At 33.2% G+C, this 20,715-nt stretch overlaps 1 protein-coding gene, 1 long non-coding RNA gene and 2 other non-coding genes across 8 annotated transcripts; 1 reads left to right on the forward strand and 3 right to left on the reverse strand.

Annotated features, from left to right (window-relative positions):
- Window positions 1–6: 6 nt before the first annotated feature.
- LOC139815591 (uncharacterized) lies at window positions 7–18,180 on the forward strand. 2 transcript variants are annotated; one of them, XR_011732762.1, is made up of 2 exons: window positions 7–158; window positions 17,308–18,180. It is a non-coding gene; the product is annotated as an uncharacterized lncRNA (long non-coding RNA). The 2 variants fall into 2 exon arrangements; XR_011732763.1 differs by having other exon boundaries at window positions 26–158; window positions 15,735–18,180.
- On the reverse strand, window positions 1,482–11,851 carry LOC139815586 (sodium-independent sulfate anion transporter). 4 transcript variants are annotated; one of them, XM_071782601.1, is made up of 9 exons: window positions 11,583–11,851; window positions 8,442–8,632; window positions 7,854–8,012; window positions 7,266–7,544; window positions 6,591–6,900; window positions 5,929–6,231; window positions 5,171–5,405; window positions 4,662–4,894; window positions 1,482–1,628 (listed from the first exon to the last, which is right to left on the reverse strand). In XM_071782601.1, exons 1-9 carry the CDS (start codon window positions 11,629–11,631, stop codon window positions 1,609–1,611), a joined length of 1,779 nt encoding a protein of 592 aa, XP_071638702.1. In that variant the 5' UTR covers window positions 11,632–11,851; the 3' UTR covers window positions 1,482–1,608. The 4 variants fall into 4 exon arrangements, with proteins under 4 accessions (XP_071638702.1, XP_071638703.1, XP_071638704.1 ...); XM_071782602.1 differs by having other exon boundaries at window positions 7,854–7,991; window positions 11,583–11,848; XM_071782603.1 differs by lacking the exon at window positions 11,583–11,851 and adding an exon at window positions 9,376–10,100.
- On the reverse strand, window positions 10,989–11,070 carry Trnas-aga (transfer RNA serine (anticodon AGA)). Its single transcript has one exon. It is a non-coding gene; the product is annotated as a tRNA-Ser (tRNA).
- Window positions 17,830–17,911, reverse strand: Trnas-gcu (transfer RNA serine (anticodon GCU)). Its single transcript has one exon. It is a non-coding gene; the product is annotated as a tRNA-Ser (tRNA).
- Window positions 18,181–20,715: the final 2,535 nt, after the last annotated feature.

Raw genomic sequence — 20,715 nt, forward strand, 5'->3', positions numbered from 1 at the left:
CGCGTTCGAAGCTCGCGAACTCCGACCGCTCCGCTCGGAGGCCCGCGAGCGCGGCACTGCACTCCTCTGGTTCGTGGATCCGCTTCTTCGTCGGGAATCGACGAAGCGAGAAATGATTTCTGATGTTGGAGAATCTAATACTGCAGACGGCGCAAAATGTATGTAAATTTGTTTATATGTAAATATTGTAAATTCTCACCCGGAATTTGTTTACCTCGCCGAGGGTGGGGATTCTCGCGTCGAGGAATCGCGCGTTAGGCGGCAATTTGTTATGTACGATGTATAATCGGAATAAGACAATTTTTTCTTATTATGTATGAATATATTAAATATGAAAATATTATATGCATATATCAGACATAATAACATATAATTACAAAGATTATATTTAAAAAAATATATATATGTATATATATATGTAATTATATAATTATATACATATACATGTAATTAAAATTTTATAATTATATAATTATATAAACATATATTTATACACTTACAAACACGCACACATAAATTTGCGAATGAATATACTGTAGCAAGGAAAACGTTGAAAAATTAAGTGATAAAAGTCCTGACGATATTTTATTCCGAGTAACAATTTCTGAATTCCGAGAGCTTAAAAATGGCCACTCACGAGCGGCGATTAAACGACACTGCCTGTCCATGACTCGCGTGTATACCGTGCGATGACCGTGTACTTCACCGGGCGTTTGCACACGTTAGACAAAAAATTATGCTGCCGTTCGCTTATGCATATACTAATTTACGATCGATATTTCGATGGTTCATATACACATGATCATCGTACACGGGTGATATACTGGATAGTAACAATTTTTTTATTTTTAAAGCATCAATGAGCGCGCGAAGTGCGCGGTCGTTAACTTTATTTATTGCGCGCGTGATCTGCAGACCAAGTAATCACTTTTAACCGTAGCCTGCGGTTGAACAAAGAATTGTTGCTGAATTGTTAAAAATTGTTAAGAATTGTTAGAATGAAAAAATTGCAAGACTTTTTGATATACTTAATTACTCGAGAACACTCTCACAGTATTTTAATTCGCGAATTCTGGGATATCCTGTACGTATAAAAAAAAGGAACAAAAGAGAGAAAAAAAGGAAATGAAAGAAGGAATGTACATATAAATGTATATACTGTAAGTTATATTGACTGTGTAGAGAGTTCTGCTTTATAATTTCAGTCGATAATCTTGGATAGTATATTAACAACTGATCCAGAAAAAGATCGCTCGTTCTATAATAAAGGAACGATGATAAAAATGAAGGGTAACAACCCTGTCGTTGATGTAACACGTTCATCGCCTTCCCGACGATAAAAATAATATTATCAATAATCTACGTGCACCTTGTGGCTGTGATCGCATTATCGTTTACATTACACTATAATAGCGTATACGTTTATATACATTTCACTGTAGAATGCACAAGGGGAACACTGTGAATGCATAAGAAAATGGTTGTTTTCGAAATTCACGTTTAATATTATTATCACAAATGCTGTACACGTTAACGTTGCGTCTCGAAAACTTGGGCGCTTAACAATTTATCCTAGTGAACACAGGGTCTGTTATGGCGGTAGCTCTGTCAGCGAATCACGGTCTCACCTGAAAACAAAAAAGCAGATGCATATCTAATTATTGTTCGACAGTCATTATTGTAAAATTTTGTAATTACTAACAACGATTATTGCCAAAGGGAGGTAAAATATATGTACAGTCTGCATATTGTGTTGCATATAGAGTTCTTTGATATCTAAATAAGTTTCTTTTTTCTGAAATTATGAAAAAATATCAGTTGAAAATGAATAAATAATGGAAGCTTCGGAACAAATATTTATTAAAACTTTTAAGTGAAATAATCGATAGATTGATAGAATAATTATAGGAAGAGAAATCACACATTAGATTCTACATATCACTAATGGTTATTTTGAATATTAATACGAGGATGAGTCAATAATTATTCGCATTCTATTTCTGTATTTTTTATTAGAACAACAATAGAGAATGTACAATTGCGTTGTTTTTTAATACAGTCCCCTTGCTTTTCAACGCACTAATTCTAGCGTTCCACAATGCTTGCATATACCCTCGGTAAAAAGTTTTTTGTTTATCCCTCAACCATGTATGCACCGCTTCTTGCACATATTGGTCTACGTAACAAGTCGACGACCTCTTAAGGCATCTTTAAGTAAACCAAACAGATGGTAATCCGAGGGAGCGAGATCTGGACTGTATGCAGGATGCTCCAATACCTCGAAGCCCAGTTTCTGAAGCGTTTGAACGGTGTGGACAGCAGTATGTGGGCGTGCATTGTCATGCAACAACAAAACACCTTCCGACAATAGGCTTCGGCGTTACCACCTGTTTGGTCCACTTGATGATGCCTTAAGAGGTCGTCGATTTGCCACGGACCAACATATGCAAGAAGCGGTGCATATACATGGCTGAGAGACAAACTAAAAACATTTTTTTTTAGAATATATGCACCTGGAGCAAGTGCATTGAAAAGGGGGCTATGTTGAAAAATGATGTAATCGTAATTCTCCACTGTTGTTCTAATAAATTATAGAAATAAAGTGAATAATTATTAACTCACCCTACATTTACATTTCATATATATATATATATATATATATATATATATATATATACATATTTAATTATATATTTATATTTTTATACTTTTATATTTATTTTTTTTTATATTTAATACATTATATTAAAAAACAATATATCTATATATATATATATATATATATATATATATATATATATATATATATATATAATTAATCTCAAATTGGGAATAATTCAAAACAATTTGATTGAATATACTGCATAAAATTTTTATGACAGATTAATATGTCAGCTGCGTATCGATACCCGAATTAAGCGGAGATTTGTTTTTTCTATGCGAAATGAAACGAGTTTAGAATACTGCGAGCTCTGTTATATGTAACTACCGCCTCGCGCCGCGGCCGTTACACGATAGAAACAATATGGTGTACGTTCGAAGTGTAATACTCCGGTACACCGGGGAGCGGAGGGGAAGAGGGGTTGTCATAAGTGATTCGGTATGCGCATACGTGATGATATAGGTCGCCGCGTAAATGCCCGCGATGTTCGATCGCAGCTGCAGCATGCACAGGGTGTCCAATTATAATCAATGGAATAAAATATCTTGGGAATTGAGTTTGGTCCGATAATTTTACGATATTGTATTTTATGACATTTTGAGGAGGAAACTCGATCAAAAGAATGTTTGCAAACGCGTAGAAATGATATAAAGTGCATCTCTAAATTCTTTTTGGAAAAATTATTTTTGAAGAATCATTTTAGGAGAATTTTTTTAAATACTCATCATTCTTATCGTGGCGAATCTAGCGCTCTTATTTGGATATAAAATATTTTGTGAGAGATTGAATATTTTTTCTTTGAAGTCAGAAAATATAGAAAGGAAAATGTCTGGCTCATATCTTGATTTCAAGATATTTGATGTTATAATTGGAAAGCCATGTAAAAGTCCACTGTTCAGAGTTTAGATGCACAAAAACGTGCATAAGATGCCTTTCGCGAATACATAATGTCTTGGAAAAGCTCCTCTGATCGAACGAAATCTTCTATCGAGAAGAACTGTCTTTCACGTTTCTATTCTTCTCGAAAAAAAAGTGATAAAACCACAAATTTTTTTTCTTCGCAAATGTGCTCTCGTCGAACTTCACGTCTCGTCGAGTTTGATAATACGGAAATTTCCAGAGACGCCACAATCCATTAACCCCCCTCGAGTACCATCGGATGTGCCCTCCTCAAAAGCGCAGGGGCTCGTAAATTTGCAAACTCGCGCGCGTCACGTCGAGCCTGATAAAGCGCGGAAAATTTCGAAACGCCGTCCGCCCTTTCCCCTCGAGTATCGGGAAGAGAAATATGCGGTTCGTAAACTCGCAAACTAATGCGTCATGGCGTTAATGATGATGCAAAAGTAGGATACTTTTTAATAGAAAACTATGTAAAAACGATTATCCTTAATATCCGATACAATCAATACATGATTACACCAATACGCGATTACAATCAATACACCCTCGGATTAGGTTATTTACGTATTTTAAATAAAACAATCACAAATTTATCTTATTTAATTTTCGTGAAAATATCGAGAAAATTGAAAGGAATACCCTTGGTATTCATTTTATGTTCTTATAAATGGCATCTATCTTCTTTTATACCCTGCTTTAAATATTCACCCTGCTTTAAATACTCACCCTGCTGTAAATATGAAAGTAATTTTCAGAATGCTATGACATACCTACAACGCCTTTTACATCAAGCCCTTATTCATGAAGTTACTCGAGAACTCAATAAGAAAAGAAGGGCCAATTACATTTATGTCATTAATGAATATAAAAAATATCGATCGTACCTGAATGCCAAATTATTTAGATTTATGCATTACCAGAGATTTTTCAATCCGTTTTTTCAACCCGGATCTTTCTTTATATCCAGATCACGTTAGAAAAAGAAATATCATACAAATACTTCAAAGAAAACACCCATTATAATTCTCAGAAATTCTATTCGTAAACAAGCAATTTTTTTGTCGAGAGAAAGCGACAAAGCGAGAGACTGAAAGTTTACCTGCAAATATCTGCGCTATGCTGCCGGACGATTTACAATAGTTCGCGAGTGACGGGTCGTAACTTATCAAAGTCCGTCTGGCGTCCTCGCACCAATTCCAAAAAATGATCTTCTGATCCCGCGTGGCGAGATCCGACAGGAGCAATGCCAGGTTTTTCGCGACTGTGGCATCAATTCTGAGCACGTGACGGCCCTCCACCACCACTGGTAAGCTTGCCGGCCTCTTGTCGCACCTAGATACGCAACAAAAAGTCGCAGTTCTGAAATAAACACCGTCTTTCTCAAACGCATATATTGTACGCGAGAAAAGCGTGCGTTCTTGCAATTTCAGTTTTATAAAAACACACACAAGAAAAAATACTAATTTGTGGATTTAACGAAATTCTTATTCAAGTTGCCAAGATATTGTATGCTATTAAAAATTTTACGATGTTTCGCACCTCTTTCGGGGCACCTGGTATATGCGCGCGTCCGAATCATTTCTTACGCGGATTTGCGGTGGGACTTACCACGACATTACTCGCTCTCGGAGGTACTCCGCCGCTGGGAAGCTCAGGGATTGCTTGGGCGATACGAAAAGCACGGTCAAGCCATCAACAATCCGCTCTTCGATCAATAACCCGGGCCGAGCCGCGAAATAGAGTAAGAGAATTAGATTTACCGCAATCCCGGCGATCATACCGTACTCCAAACCGACCGCCAAGCAACATAATAACGTCACTATCAACGGCACTAGATCGATTTCTGCTCAATGCCAGAGAAAGAGAAGTCGATTAATCTTAGAGACTATAGAAACTAGACTAGAAACTAGATTAACCGACAGATAATTTATAACGAGCTGTATTTAATGCTTTCCCGATTGAGTATCGTATTGCTTTCTGTATCTTACATTATTAAAAGCAGAATTTAATGTATAATTACAGTCAAGAAATAGTAATCTAGGAAAAGAATTTACTACAAGAGAGAACTTTATTTTTATTTAATTAGAATCCATTTTTCTCATTTATACTTTTTTATTTATAGGAATGTGCAATAAATTTCACGATTATTTTTAAGTTTTTTTAACTTATCAAATAATTCGATTCTCAAAATTCTCTACATTTGGGAAGAAAATTATTATAACAAGCTTTTCAAGTTTAAATTTAATTAGTAGGTATGTCTCGCGTTATGAAATAAACAATTGGGAAAAAAAAACATCTAGAAAGCATCAAAAGAGCAATATTTAGAGATATCTGGAAAGTATCTGTAAGTAATTAAAATATCTTACTCTTTGTTCTCCAGAGAACAAGGAAAATGTGTGTTTCGAACATGTAAAACATCGCGATTATGATGACCGCCGCTAACGTAGCCTTGGGAATAAATTTGAAAGTAGATGTCAGTAGGCCGCATGCCAAAAGCACCAAACTGCCGGTGATAACACCACCCATCGGCGTTTTGACGCCGGACGCATTATTGACGGCGGTACGGGTGAAACTTCCAGTCACGGGCATCGATCTCACAAAGCTGCCGCATATGTTGCAGAGGCCGAGTGCCAGCATCTCTTGATTGGCGTCGAGAGTCTTTCCTTTCGCTGCAAATTTGCCGAAACTTTTCAAACGCGTCGTAAAATTTCACTTCGTAAATTTATTATTGAAGGGAGCTTGAGCGCGCGAGAACCCGATAATTCAATAATTTGTAAGATCCGGGCGCGAATCTACGGGAAGGAGAACAGAGGTCGTACTCTTTCTCCTTTTCGAGAGATCGGGCACTTCAAGAAATTTGTGCTTTTAATCACGGGTTTGCTTCAACGAATTATTTGTGAGTCTTTCATAATTATCACGAGATTCCGGGATAAGTAAATCATATCTTCACCGACTGCAGGATTTTCTTCTATCGCTTAATCGAAGTAAAGTCCTTTTAACTAAATTTGCCATCAATATTTGTACTCACCAAACGCTTTGGCGATGGCAATGCTCTCCAATATGGCGATGAGTGGTATCGAGAGGATGCCGCTGCCAAGTTCGCCGACTGCCTCTGCGAAGGTATACGTACGGTTTCCGTTCACGATGGTAAACGGAGGTGGAGAAAACGGCGGTAGACCCTCGGTTATGTTGCCCGTAATTTGAAACGGTTTGATGTCGTGAGAAAATAGCACGGAGGCTATGAGAATTCCAACTATCACGACTATGGCGTTTCTGGCCAAGGAGATTAGCCACATGAGTTTTTCGAAAGGAGTTCCCAGCTTCTTGCCGGGCAGTTTCTATTTTCGAATATTTTAGTCTATTAATTATGCTTCAACTATATCTACTGATGGTTGCTCTGATATTTAATCTTATTTAAAAAAATACAATTTTTCAGAAATGATTAATCACTTGATTGAAATTTGGTTTTTAAGGAAAGAAACTTACAAAATGTGCCACAAATCATATTGGACCGTTAAATTCTACGTAAATTATATTAATTATAATAAATTCGGATAAATTTTATTAGCGATAAAAAATTTAAGTCGGTGCTAAGAAGTTCTAATAAAAAATCTGAATAAAATATTGAAAACATTTCCTAAAGGCGATCAGCGCTTTGTGATATACAACCTTTGTAGTAATCCTGCAATTTAATCAATTTTACCTTGAGGAGAACCAGCACCACCATCGAACACACTCCTAGCACTGTGTCCCAGAGTTGAGTTTCCTTTATATGATTAACAACGTTTGAAATAGCGTCGATAAAGGAGTCACTGCGCCCTTTTATACCCAGCAAGGTACCTAATTGAGAAGTGGCGATAATAATCGCCGCTGCATTACTGAAGCCACAAATTACAGGCATGCTTATGAAGTCTACGAGAAACCCCAAATGAAGCACTCCCATGACCGTGATCACGACGCCTGATAAAAAGCACACGAGCACCTGAAAAGGAATTTCATACGAGCTTTATAAAGGAAGATTAAAGTAAAATACATATCTTGCAACGAAATCGTGATTATAAATACCATGGACTTAAAATGATTACTTTCGCGAGTAATTTGAAAGTAGACACAAAATGAATGTATCAGAACAAAAGTATATTGATAAATTATGTTAATTTGACATACATTACTACGGACATATTAAATGAAGGGAATTATATATACTATATAAAGTATAAAGGATATATAAAATTAAGTTTCGAAAATTAAGTTTCAAAGTTTGGACGAGGGTTTAATAAATGCCACTTACGGCGATATCTTCTCCAAGACTGGTCACGTACTTTTGCACCATTAATGCCATTATCGCGGTGGGTCCCACCGTCACATCCTTGCTACTACCGAAGACCAGATAAACGAAGCAACCCATGAAACCGCTGTACAGGCCATACTGAAGTTTTGAAAAGTTCACCTAACGAGAGTCGTCTTCCAACTATCGTAGATTAGATCGGTTACTCGGTGGACAGATCCTCAAAATACTCGAGAGATTCAATTAACCGAGCGAAAAATTGCGAGTAGTTCAACGAGTGTACGAGTTCAAATTTGTTTTCAAATTAAGATTATCGTGAGAGTTGACATCCTTCTCACGATCTCTTCCAAAAATTATTTTAGACGTGTAATAAATTTAGAATTGTATAAATTGATACGCTGTATCGAGGATTTTTAATTTTGTCGGGAATGCCGCGGGATATTTTAATTGATTTGTCGGAGAATATTAAGTATATCGTTTTTACGATAAAATGTTGAAATTTTATGGTAGCTTGAATTTGAACGTCATGCGCAGAAGGAAGTCTGTTTATGTAGCAAGTATATAGCAAGTACGCTCATATCATCTACCCACCTGTGCCGGAAGTCCAGCCACTATTGCATACGCTATGCCCTGCGGTATCGCGGTCAGACCCACTGTCAACCCTGCCAAAGTGTCCTGCAGAAGTTTGCTCCAACTGTACAGAGGCAGCCATGCTAGAATCGGTATCCTCCGTAGGAGAAGCCCCTTGAGGTCGCAACTTTGAGAAAGTCTAACATTTGGATCTATAATTTATATAATGAACGTGTGAATATCAAAAACAGTTGCAAAAATGATTGAAACAAGAATTTGGATTACAATCTTGTTAAATAATCCGTATGAAGTTCCGGAGAAATGCATGTTAATTCAATTATGTTTGATAATAATAATTAGTATCTGAAAATAATTATTATGACGTCGATAATAATATAAAGATAATAATTTCTTGAATGTTTAAGTAAAAGGTATATATTAATATATTAAAATATATAAGATATCGTTAAATCTTCTTCAACTTAAAGCAAGATTTTAAAGTGTAAAAAATTAGAGAACTAGAGAAGATAAATTGTCCACGAAGTTTTCGTTTGAGAAAAAGGAATGTGACGCTAATTACATTTATTTCCTCTTATTGAAATAATAAAATAATAAAGGCAGATAAATTACGCGAGACTCATTATAGACATCGCTATACGTTATTTAATTGGTTAAGAAACAGTTTGTTAAAATTCGACGATGTCTAAGCATCATCATCAGCTTATCATCACAGCCACTGCATCGTGTCAAGAATTGCAAAACTACTAACTAATCATAGTCACGCCTCTCAAAGTTCTGACGATAGTTGCGATATCGAAAACAGCGCAAACATGATATTACAAAATTGCAACGCGCGTGCAGATATTCCTTTCTAATAATAACCGTTCACATTCTATCAATATATAAATTTATATATTCAGTACAGCACTACATATATTATTAATTATATACATACATAGCGTCATAGTCTCGATTTACACTTTAATTTTCCCTCAGCACATAAATGAAATAATTTCCACTGCTGAATTTTTTCACACAATTCGCGAAATTGACGTGTATTGACGTGTTAAAACTGTATAGCTTTATCGACGTGAACTTTCGAGGGAGAAACGCGATCTGCGAAATGGCAATTGCGAATAAAAGACTCCCGATTCGGCACGGTGTTCATCTAACACTGAAACCTTTAGTGCTCTTGATAATCCATTACAACAGGAATTGCAATAATTTTTCAAGTGCTTGATTAGCAGATTGCGATAAAGCGTTTAATGTGTCACGTGGCAGCCATCGAGATAAGATTTTCTCAAACAAACGGCAATCGGAAGAGACAGTCGATTTAGCATTACAATCTCATCTCCATGTTTAACAACGGCGAATTAATTCCCGAGGTATTAATTCGCGTGTCATGTGATAATGTCGCAAAGAACGACACTATCAATATACTCATTGAAACACATAGGAGCGTCACGTGAGATCTGTGTGAAAGATTATGCGGAATTACTTAACGCGACAAAAATCTATCGGCAATTCTAACTGCCAGAATTCTTTTCATAATTAGGTGTTACGAAATTGTATGCCCAAGCGTCGTGCTTTTATACACTAACTTTTTTTTTTAGAAATTTCATTCATTTTACAAATCCGATACTAAAAAATAATAGCATCTCTCGAATAGTTTTATTAAAATACATTAGTTTGAATTATTCCTAAGTTTGAAACTTCACCAAAAAAGATTTTAGAAAATATATATATGTTACCTACTTTAGCAGGTTAAATATTTTTAAGTACATAAGAAAAAATTATATAATATTTATAATACATATATACATATATGTGTGTATGCGTGTGTGTGCGTGCGTGTACATGTACTTCCCGTCTGTCTGGAGAAAGGAGAAACAAAGTTTAATTAATTACTGTCTTCGGAACATCGTGCGTGGTAGCGAGATTTTCATTAATCACCAGAGCATACCGTGTCTTATGACCTGACATATTTGCCAAGCACGTACGGATGCTTATACGCGACGAGAAGGTAAATAAACAGTTATAGAATACGCCGCTGTCTGCGAGATTCCGATAACGGAAAACAAAGAAACAATAATATCGCCAGTTAACTGTTTGACGTAACAATTTAATTTTTTCTTGCCCCTAGTCTAATTATTGACTTCTTATACGCGCTGTTAATTGAAGAAATTACATGGCATGATTTATATTTGTTGTAGAAGAGACATATTTAATTATATAAAATATTTGTTTTATATATTCTATTCTTTTATTTACAGCATTTTGCATATATTATACATAGGATATTACAAAATAATTTCCTTGATAAATTAGATTATGCACATTATAAACCTTGCCATTTCAGTGTCCTATTAAATTATAGAAAATATATTTTCAGTTAATTTTCTCTTCTCAAAAAGTGCATTATTTTTACAACAGCGAATTTATACGATGTTTCTCTCCCCACAGACAGAATCCTTCAAAAATTGTTCCAAAAAAATAATATTTAAGTTTCTATTTACTCATACCTCGTTTTATAGTTACGAGACTGTAAAAAAAAAAAAATATCATTTTCGCAGTCGGTAGGACTCGAACCTACGCTCCCAGAGGGAATCTGATTTCTAGTCAGACGCCTTAACCACTCGGCCACGACTGCTACAACGATTATGGGTTTTGTTTAATAAGAATACTATTTAAACGGATCCCAGTTGTGATTGAATTTGTCTTAATGTTTCTTTTAATTTAAAAAAGCATTGTATCAGTAAATCAAGTAAAAATCACAACAGGTAATCAAAACATGAAAAATTGATGATACAAATAATATAAATCAAATTTTACCAAGATTACCACATTATATTTAAATAAATTTAAAATAATTGATAAAAAAATAAAAACAAATTGCAAATGATAAAACATTTTGCATGAAAATAAAGGTGTAAAAAAATAGATTGCCACAATATAATAATGTAAAATATATATACAAGAATATACCTACGCCCATGAAACGAGGAGATCGAATGATTCTGCATTTACATTTGCGTCGTAGTGTTTCCTAACAGTGTATGCGTTATGAGAGAATGACGCGGAAGTGACAGTTCGATTAGAATCGGTGGGAATGATGACGCCTGGCATAAGAGGCGCGTCCGTAAAGATTGAAGCGGAACTTACTCGACAGGAGCGGTGTCGTTTCGTCGAATCTTCCTCGTAAAAGCAACATTCCGCGGGATCAGACGTGCTGCTAGAGAAACGAAGGAGCGTGTACAGCTGCATGCAGTCGTGCATCCTTTGATTTTTAGAGAAGGTCGATAAAGCAGAATACTGCGCGCGATCACGTGCGTAGTCTGCGAGCGATAACACGGAAACGTGGCGTTCTCCGCGGCCTCGAGTCCGCGTGTCGCGTGTCGCTCGACATACCTATACGTATGCACGAAGATATCGTACTGAGAAAAAAAATTTATTAATCCCATAAAAATATTTAGTCCGATACGTTCAACTAAACATTTTGGTTAGTTAACTAAACATTAGTTGAATTAATTAATTTTTTATTAAAGAAACTAAATAAATTGAAACAACTAATGTTTAGTTAACTAACAAAAATGTTTAGTTGAACGTATCGGACTAAATATTTTTGTTAAGATTAACAATTTTTTTTTCAGTGCGCCTCTAATTTTTTCTCTATCTCGCTAAATGCAGTACGGTTGGTACAATGGATTCAATAATAAAGTTTCTGAAGAATAACTTACAAGGAAATACACTTAAGAGTATCTTTCCCTCCGATTTTGATAAGCTGCTGGGCAGGGCAGCGATCACGTAACTTTTCCCGTAGGGCGGAAGTTTCATGTAACTATCTCTTTCAATTGATGGTGAATAGAAAAAGATATAGTCACATGAAATTTTTCACTTTTCACGTTTTTGCCCTACGGGAAAAGTTACGTGATCGCTGCGCAGGATATGGGTCGTGCAGATCAAAATTATATATATGTATAAGAACTCTTAGGTTCAAAGGGATAAAACACTCCCTCGAAAAAATCGACTTTTAAGCACACATCGTTAGAATGATAAGACATATATGAAAATATATTTTTCCTAATAAAATTTTTATAATTTCAAAGATATCTTATTTCGATAAATTGAGGATCATTTTTCACAAATATAATATTTTTCAGAACACTTCATTATATCCACTATTATTTCTATTATTTAGAATTTTTTAACACACAGTTGAATTTGTGTCGTGAAATGAGCTTCAATTTCGTTATTAAAAAATTGAATATTAAAATATTTTTAGAATTGTATACAGAGTGTATGTTATTATATTATTTTCCAAGAAATTATTTATGCGTCTAAATACTAATTGCCCCGTTAAAAAAATGCTAAGAATGAGTATACACAATTACACAATAATGTCCTGTGAAAAATAATTTAAATCTAAATAAAATAATTTAAACTACAGGAAATAATTTTTGCTTTCTTGATAAGTATGTCAATTTAGATTACTTAATAGTTTGAATTTTGCGCGTAGCATATCTGAAAAAGTGCAATGTAATTGGCAATGATTAACACACTAATTGCAATCTAATCTAGTACGTGATAGCGTCGTTTCCTGCTATTGTTTGTCCCTGCTTTAGCCTTGGAACAATTGACAAAATTTGTTACCAACAAAATTATTTATGTGGTTAAACGACAGTCATATTAACTAACAATAAGATAAATAATATCAGATTATAATTATAAGTAATTATAAATAATAATAACGATTATAAGAAAATCTGTAGATTCTTTACATGTATATCTAATATATTACTCTGAATGCAAATGTATTTATTGATATACCAGAATTTATTAATATGTTTTAACATTTCCAGAATGCATATTTAATACATCTTTTTTCGATTGGACGCATTGTATTTAAATACTCGTGCCTTATAATTATTAAGACTATATATCTATTCATTTAATTTAATATTGAGTATAAGCTGTTTTAAATCTTTAATTTTATATCTAACATTAATATTTAATATTTAATCTTCCTCTCTTTAAACGTATACAAATATCAAACTGTCAGAAAGACTTCTTTGTGAGTCATGTTGCACGGATATTTTTCACGATACGCGTAATTGTTATCTATCTATGTAGATAACAATTTAAGATATACATGTTGCACTGCTACACTGTTATATTATTCATATATACAAAGGATTTAAGAAATATTAATTGTATAGAACAGAATACGGAACGTATAATTATATTTCATTATAAAAAATTATTAAAATTAAAGGGATATTTTAATATAAATTTTCTTTGATGTCCTCGGTTGTGTCGAATCTTCGGTCATTAAGGAGAATTTCAGTTTTAGATCAGCATAAGTATTATTATAAGAAAAGTGATAAGTAAATACATTTTTCGGGAATAGTGATTTTTATGAATCTTACAGGATTATATGAGTACAAGAAAGCTTACTGTAGGTGTATAGGTATCTGGTATATCTATTATTATTTATCTTATCGATTATTTAATTTTTATTTCTCATTTTCTTTACTTGTTATTCTTCCCTGTTGAGAATCTCAATTTTTCGACTTTTATTCTTCACGCACACATTCACCGTTCCTTATTTTTTGTAATTTATTTTTTATTTTCATCTTTATTATCTCTCTTTTTACACACATACATACACACACGTTTTACTCTTCTTTATCTTTTGTGTATTATATTGATCGCTCACTCACAAGGCACAAAGACACACACGTTCTGCGGAAAGATGGAATATATGGCTTCAGAGATTCTAAGGAGTAATCATAGTGAAACTGTGGATTGGTGGGAGTCTGAACGCCTTGACGATCGACATGCTTACAGAAATACCACCGTTCACTGGTGACAATGATATAAGTTGAAGAATGAAGATTTCTCTCTCTCCCCTCCCCACTGACATATAGCTAAATATACTCCCGACTGAATCGCTCAGAATTCTTCGTAAGATATTAAATGTTATTGATTTGATGTCCGTTCCGTCTATTCGTGCCATTTGGTATCTATCTAAAAAGATAAATAAAAGAGATTAAATCTCTCTGTAGATTATTATTATTAAAAATTGTTTTTTAAAATGCATATAATAATTTACGATTAATTTTGTTATCCATTAATAACTGTTGAAATTTCTCTAATTCTTTTAATGTTTCTAACATGGAAAAAATTCCATGTAGTTCGATTCAACATTTTTCTTTTCGCTTCGTCATCCGATACAAAAGTCTAAATGTGGCTTTGTATATTATCTAATTGAGTATTAAGTTATTTTATAATTTTTTGTGTATATTTGTAATACACTTTTATGTATTCTTGAATTTTTTAAATCCAACAATTTTCGTATAACTGAAATATCACTGAAAATCTATTGTTGTAAGTTTTAACACATGTCACAAAATAATTGAACATACATGTTTCACACAAAACTTATGTACATTACAAAATAAGTTAATACTTATAAGTCATAATGTTATTACAGAATCAGTTTTAAAGGCTTCAAGATTAGATGCATCTTTTTTCATATTATTATCAAAATCATGTCCTAACAATAGAACACAAAAAATATTAAAGATTTAAATTAAAATAATTTAATCATATTATAAATATATCACTCGAAGAGCCGAATTCTGTTTACGAGAGCGAGAAAGGCACTTCGAGTGATACTTACATTAATAAGATTAGACATTTTGGGGATAACCACTTAAAAAATACGCCGTGCTGTTTACCGTAATAAGGAGGTGTGGAAATGATAACACCATTTTATTTTCCATACTATGAGATTGCTTCATTTTGATAGAAAGGGACACGGGGCAAATATAGCTCGACACGGGAACTTAACAGACAGAAACATACTTATTATATTGAAAGATGTTATATGATGATATAATCTATCATGTTTAAAGATACGCAAACACGTGTAGTATCATCGTACATCGCAAATTCAGGCAAATTGTATTTGCTTAGCTTATCAGTCGGTCAATAAAGAGTGTGGAAATATTGATAAAATGGTGTGTATTACTCGATATCGCGAGAAACGCATCTCGCGCGCGTGATACGTTCCAATATTTAAATCAATCCGCGATTCAAATGATATAACTATCCGATTGTGTCGTACAAAATTAGCAGCGTGTTTCGTTGTAAACCGCAATTTCCCATCAGTAATCATGACTGCGAGAAACGAATCTATCAACATCGCGTCATTAAAAATAATTAAACGCAATCTTGAATATTAAGGCAAACGGGATTCACGCGAACGCGCAGATTGTTTTCATGATTTGTAAAAATGGCAAAACTTCACAGACTAAGATAGACAATAATATTGACAGAGGAAGGAAAGACGGATAATATTGCAGGGAAAATCCAGAAATAATTTTATAATCATATTAATCTATCTTTGTCATCACCTCATGCTCATCTGTTGTCAACATAAAAGTTGTTATAAAAGTAACGATAAAAGTGAGTAGCCGTTATAACATAATTATACGATAATTTTTTTACTGCATTAAACTTTTATGTAAACTATACTTGTTTTGACATACTTTTTAGGACAGAATGAATTACAGAGAACGGAGCAAACTCATTAATCTTAATCACTGTATATAATACATACTTAATGGCGTTATTTAAAAAAAAAAAACAAATGTTACTGATGACAATGACGTCGAGAGCTAAATTCCAGAATGCGGAAAATATTCATTCAAACTGTAAACATATGTCACTTTTTATTCACATGACGGCTTGTTAAAAATACATACATAAAAACATAATACGATTGCGATTACTATTTCAAAGTTCCAGTGCACGTGTCAATGATTTCAAATTCGATTTTACAGAATAAACAAATATTATCTGCACTCTTGTTCATTTGAGCAATAACTCATGTCTAACGATAACATTTTTACATTTTACTTTATTTTATTTCGAACCACGTGCAGATTACAATTCGATCTCGGAACGTAGTTTTATGCCAAAATTAGAAATGTAATCCCCTATTATTAAATTTGCCTGCAATTTAATATTATTGTTGCTAGTAAGCTTGTTATAAATCTACTAAGAAATTTATCATTAATAAAAATATCATTCTAAAGTTCAAACTTAGACCTCCTACTTTCCAAGACGAGTAGCTTTATCATTATTAGATGTAAGATCCCCCGATGATCGAAAACGTCAATATTTTTTCGTTCTGTTGAACACGTATCGTCGCTATTCATTTATCAAAAATACATTTTATTTTTACAGAATTGACCCAGGTAATCGCATTGTTATTAGAACGAAAATATTCGTTACAAATGCACGAACAATTGATTAATCGATATCAAAGCTAGCGAAAGTTACAAATAAATCGTACGTTACGCCATTATCTGTGCTGTCATTAGCTGTGTTGCTTTATTTTTGTATTAGAATAATTATTAGAAAATTTATCTCAAAATAATGTCAAATTATAAGAAGTTAACAAGAGCATTATACTACAATTCCATATAAATCTTTTGTCATGTAATCGCAGCATAATTGACGTGACATTTTTCATCAGTATAATATTAAATTATATCTAATTGTAATTATTATAATTTGCTGTTATTGTTGCTATTATTGGAAATATCTTTATTGAAGAAGAATATATCTACAATCATATAATTAACGAGCTTTTTTATTCTAGAATCTTATCGCTGTGTTTCTAGACAATGTTGTAATTAATAATGTGCGAGTACTCTTTTCTCCTCTATTTCAGAACGTTTGAAATGATTGATCATTCCATTTCGTATTTACACAATTTCCTAACAAAAAGCTTTCTGTCGGTTTTGTAACAAATCATTCATGCGAATCGATAATGATATATATTACATAAGACCGTCGTATCATTCGACTGTTCCAGAGCTATTTTTCTGCAGATATGACTCTTCTCCAGAGACACTCTCAAACATTCTCACTCTTTTCAGCAAATTATGGATTACATAAGTATTCATATTAGTTGTAAAATATTTTCAATTATTCACACATTATCATCGTAAGCTATTTGCTTGTTTAACTTTATGCCAATTTCTTTATTCCGTACGAGAAAATTAAAAATTTTTTATTTATTAATTATTTAATAAAGAGAATTAAGTTCATCAAAAAGCAAGAACTACTTTACGTTTCTAAAAAAATATATATATATATTAAAATGCTTCTGTTTTATAACTAATTATTTTGCATAATTCGTGCAACGACGTATCAAAGGAATTCTACACATTAACTATTACGTGCATATTTAATGTATTAAATCGCTAATCACGTTTAAATGTCCACACATGCTATTCGTAAGCCACGCGATTGTGAATTTAATTGCGATTGATATCTCGATTTTCACTCATAGCTCCCGGATAGGAGAGACCATCATGAGCCAACAAAAAGCGAACGACGAGGATGGGATTCGAACCCACGCGTGCAGAGCACATTGGATTAGCAGTCCAACGCCTTAACCACTCGGCCACCTCGTCCGTTGCCAAAAGGAAGTGCGTTTACCAAAGCAACTTGTCCGTTGTAATCGTCCGTAATTGAGATTATATATGTTCTAAGTAGTGAATGTGAAGTTCTCATAACGAATCGTTCCCGAGTCGAAAAGTACAAGAGATTCGATTATCCGTAAAAATATTTATTATTGAATTTAAGAATTTAATTTATATATAAAATAAATTTATAATATTAATTATTAATTATATACATATAATATTAAGAATAAATAAAAATATATATATTCCATACAATATTCCTTTGTAAATCTTCGATTTTCTTTTAATGAAAACGTCAACGGAAATCATTATTTATCTCAATATTATATCTTCATAGATGTATTTTAAAATTGAATGGAACTTTAATTTTAAAATAGAGTTTATTTGAATTTGACTGAAGAATACAAGTTCTATTATAGCTATTTGCTTCTTTTAAGCATATTTTTATAAAAACTTTTTGCTGTTTACAGCCTTTAATTTAAAAGGTATCTTGATATGTTTGTTAAAAGAAAAAAATCAATTTATAGATTTGACCAAAAGTCTGCAGCTTAAGAAAGTACATTTAATGCGAGACACATCTTATATAATTTCGTTTTTTTATCGCCTATTTTTGTATTTTTTACTAAACTATTCAAATTATTTTAATTAAGCGATCATCCGTTTCATGAATGATCAAATTCTGCACGTGAAACTTCATCGCAACGACCTCGAAACTTACGCAATCGTAACGTACAACATGAGATTTGTCGGAATACTGTTCGAGATCGAATTGTCTCGCTCCAGTGGCCACAAATAATTGGTACAATCGGACCAATTCCGACAATTCTAGGAACGTCTCAAATCAATCACGATACTTGTTGCTCCTCGTTAGAAATTGTCTTTTTACTCCTTTATGATATTTCCCTTAAGAAAAATAATTCCGAACACTTCGTTTTCGTTAAAATAAAATTTAATTAAGCCGTTAACTGCAAAAAGACTCGCTAAAAAATTAATTTTTTCACGTTACATAAAAAATCAATTATTTTATCTGTAAAAAAAATACTTAAATCTGAGAACGTGTAATGATCAAGAATGTTCCATCTGTATATCATTTGTGGTATTTTTATGGAAGTAAAGAGCTAGTATTAACAAATTGAAAAAATTCCTACTTTTGCGTAACTTTTTATCTATAGATTAAATGATATTAATCATGTTAATCGCGTTATAAATGTCCAAAATCGTTCGTATTATTGGAGGAATTCAAATTAATACGCTAAGGTATAAACTTAAAATTGTAAATATCAATATCAATATTGCCGAACGAATCTCTCTGCAAGATATAAAAGGAAATCTGTCATATATACTTGCGAGTCATGATACGCGGTCAGCCAAGCGGGCCGCGGAAAATGCGGATGTGCTGAAAAGCCAGGATTACGCAATCTCATCGACGATTCTGAAGAGGTAGGAGGAAGAAGCATCAGGAATTCGAGCACGAACGGAAAGTCCGCGAGACGCATTGTCGTTCCTCGTGGAATGTGCCAGCGAACCGATCGAAGATTCGCGGATTAAGAGGCTAAGAATTTCGCTACCGTGACTTACACAGCTTAAACATACTTTATAGTTACACAATACTTTTCCTTTACAAAGCTGTCTTACATGATAAGCATTAATGCATTTCTATCTGAGAAAGTAAAAAGTTTTTTCTTAAAAAGAAAAAAACTTTTTAATATCAGTCTGAAATGATAAAATTACTATTGTTTATATAAATTGCTATTTTTAGTAGTAAAAAATTTTAAATAGGTTATTATTATAATCCAAAAACAATAGATATTAATAATTTGAAAATAAAAAATTATCGCGTTTTAGGACTTTCTGCATTGCTTTTTATTACGAAAACATAGTAAAATATAATTGTTGAATTGTTAAAATTATTGGAATTGTGCTAGGTTTTGTCTTGAAGTGTTATATTTCAATGGCTATCGAATATAATTTGATAGATCATAAAAATAATCATGGCATGCGAACAGGCGAAGGATAAAATGAAGAACAGAAATTTTCCACTGCCCCATACAACTTCGAAGTAATCGATAAAAAATTGAATGATAGCCGCCGGAGCTACATTCAAATGGCACGCGATTAATGTAATGCGATTCATGTAATGCGATCGAGTTCCGCTGTGCATATTTACATACGTTTGCGATAATACCTCTCGTGACAAGATTCAATTATGCGAATTGTTCGCACAAGTGAATAGCACACACTTCTCGGTACTTCTTGTTCTTGCGCATCAACGTAGACGAATATAACGCGAAGATGTCACAAAAGCTGTTTTCTTTCAGCTAAGAAGCATTTGATTGATTCGAATCTACACCATATTTTTTATATAATTTTATATAATTTAATTATCTTAAAAGCAACAGATAAAATTAAGCCTTATACACAGAGTCAGAAAACATCTGATGTTCCATAAATGATAATAAAAATAAACAAAATTAATATTATTAATGATAAGTTTAATTTGTTTGTCGATTGTTTTATTACTTTTCTACTTTTATTTGCTACGTTTTTCTCAAATTGGAATTTAAGAAATGGCTAACCTTTTACATCGAATTAAAATATGCCAAACACAAATTCTGACAATTACATTGGAACAAAAGTTCTGTGTAATTAGTTCTTGTTTAATCTTCCGGAATTTTCCTGCATGGTGAAATAGCTTTAGCGCGAATCGAAGCGTTTCGGATTGACACAACATGCAATCATCGTTATCGTTAGTTTAAACGCTCTCCCCATTTCGCGGTGGAGATTAGTGAATG

Source organism: Temnothorax longispinosus, chromosome 7 (assembly GCF_030848805.1).
Source record: "Temnothorax longispinosus isolate EJ_2023e chromosome 7, Tlon_JGU_v1, whole genome shotgun sequence".
NCBI classification, from domain to species: Eukaryota; Metazoa; Arthropoda; class Insecta; order Hymenoptera; family Formicidae; genus Temnothorax; species Temnothorax longispinosus.

Coding starts and splice junctions, on each gene's coding strand:
- LOC139815586 (XM_071782601.1), bottom strand. CDS start 11,631: ATGTTGCTTTTACGAGGAAGATTCGACGAAACGACACCGCTCCTGTCG. Junction 8,633..11,582: donor AACGACACCGCTCCTGTCGA/GTAAGTTCCGCT, acceptor TATAAATTATAG/ATCCAAATGTTAGACTTTCT. Junction 1,629..4,661: donor CATAGCGCAGATATTTGCAG/GTAAACTTTCAG, acceptor TTTTGTTTTCAG/GTGAGACCGTGATTCGCTGA.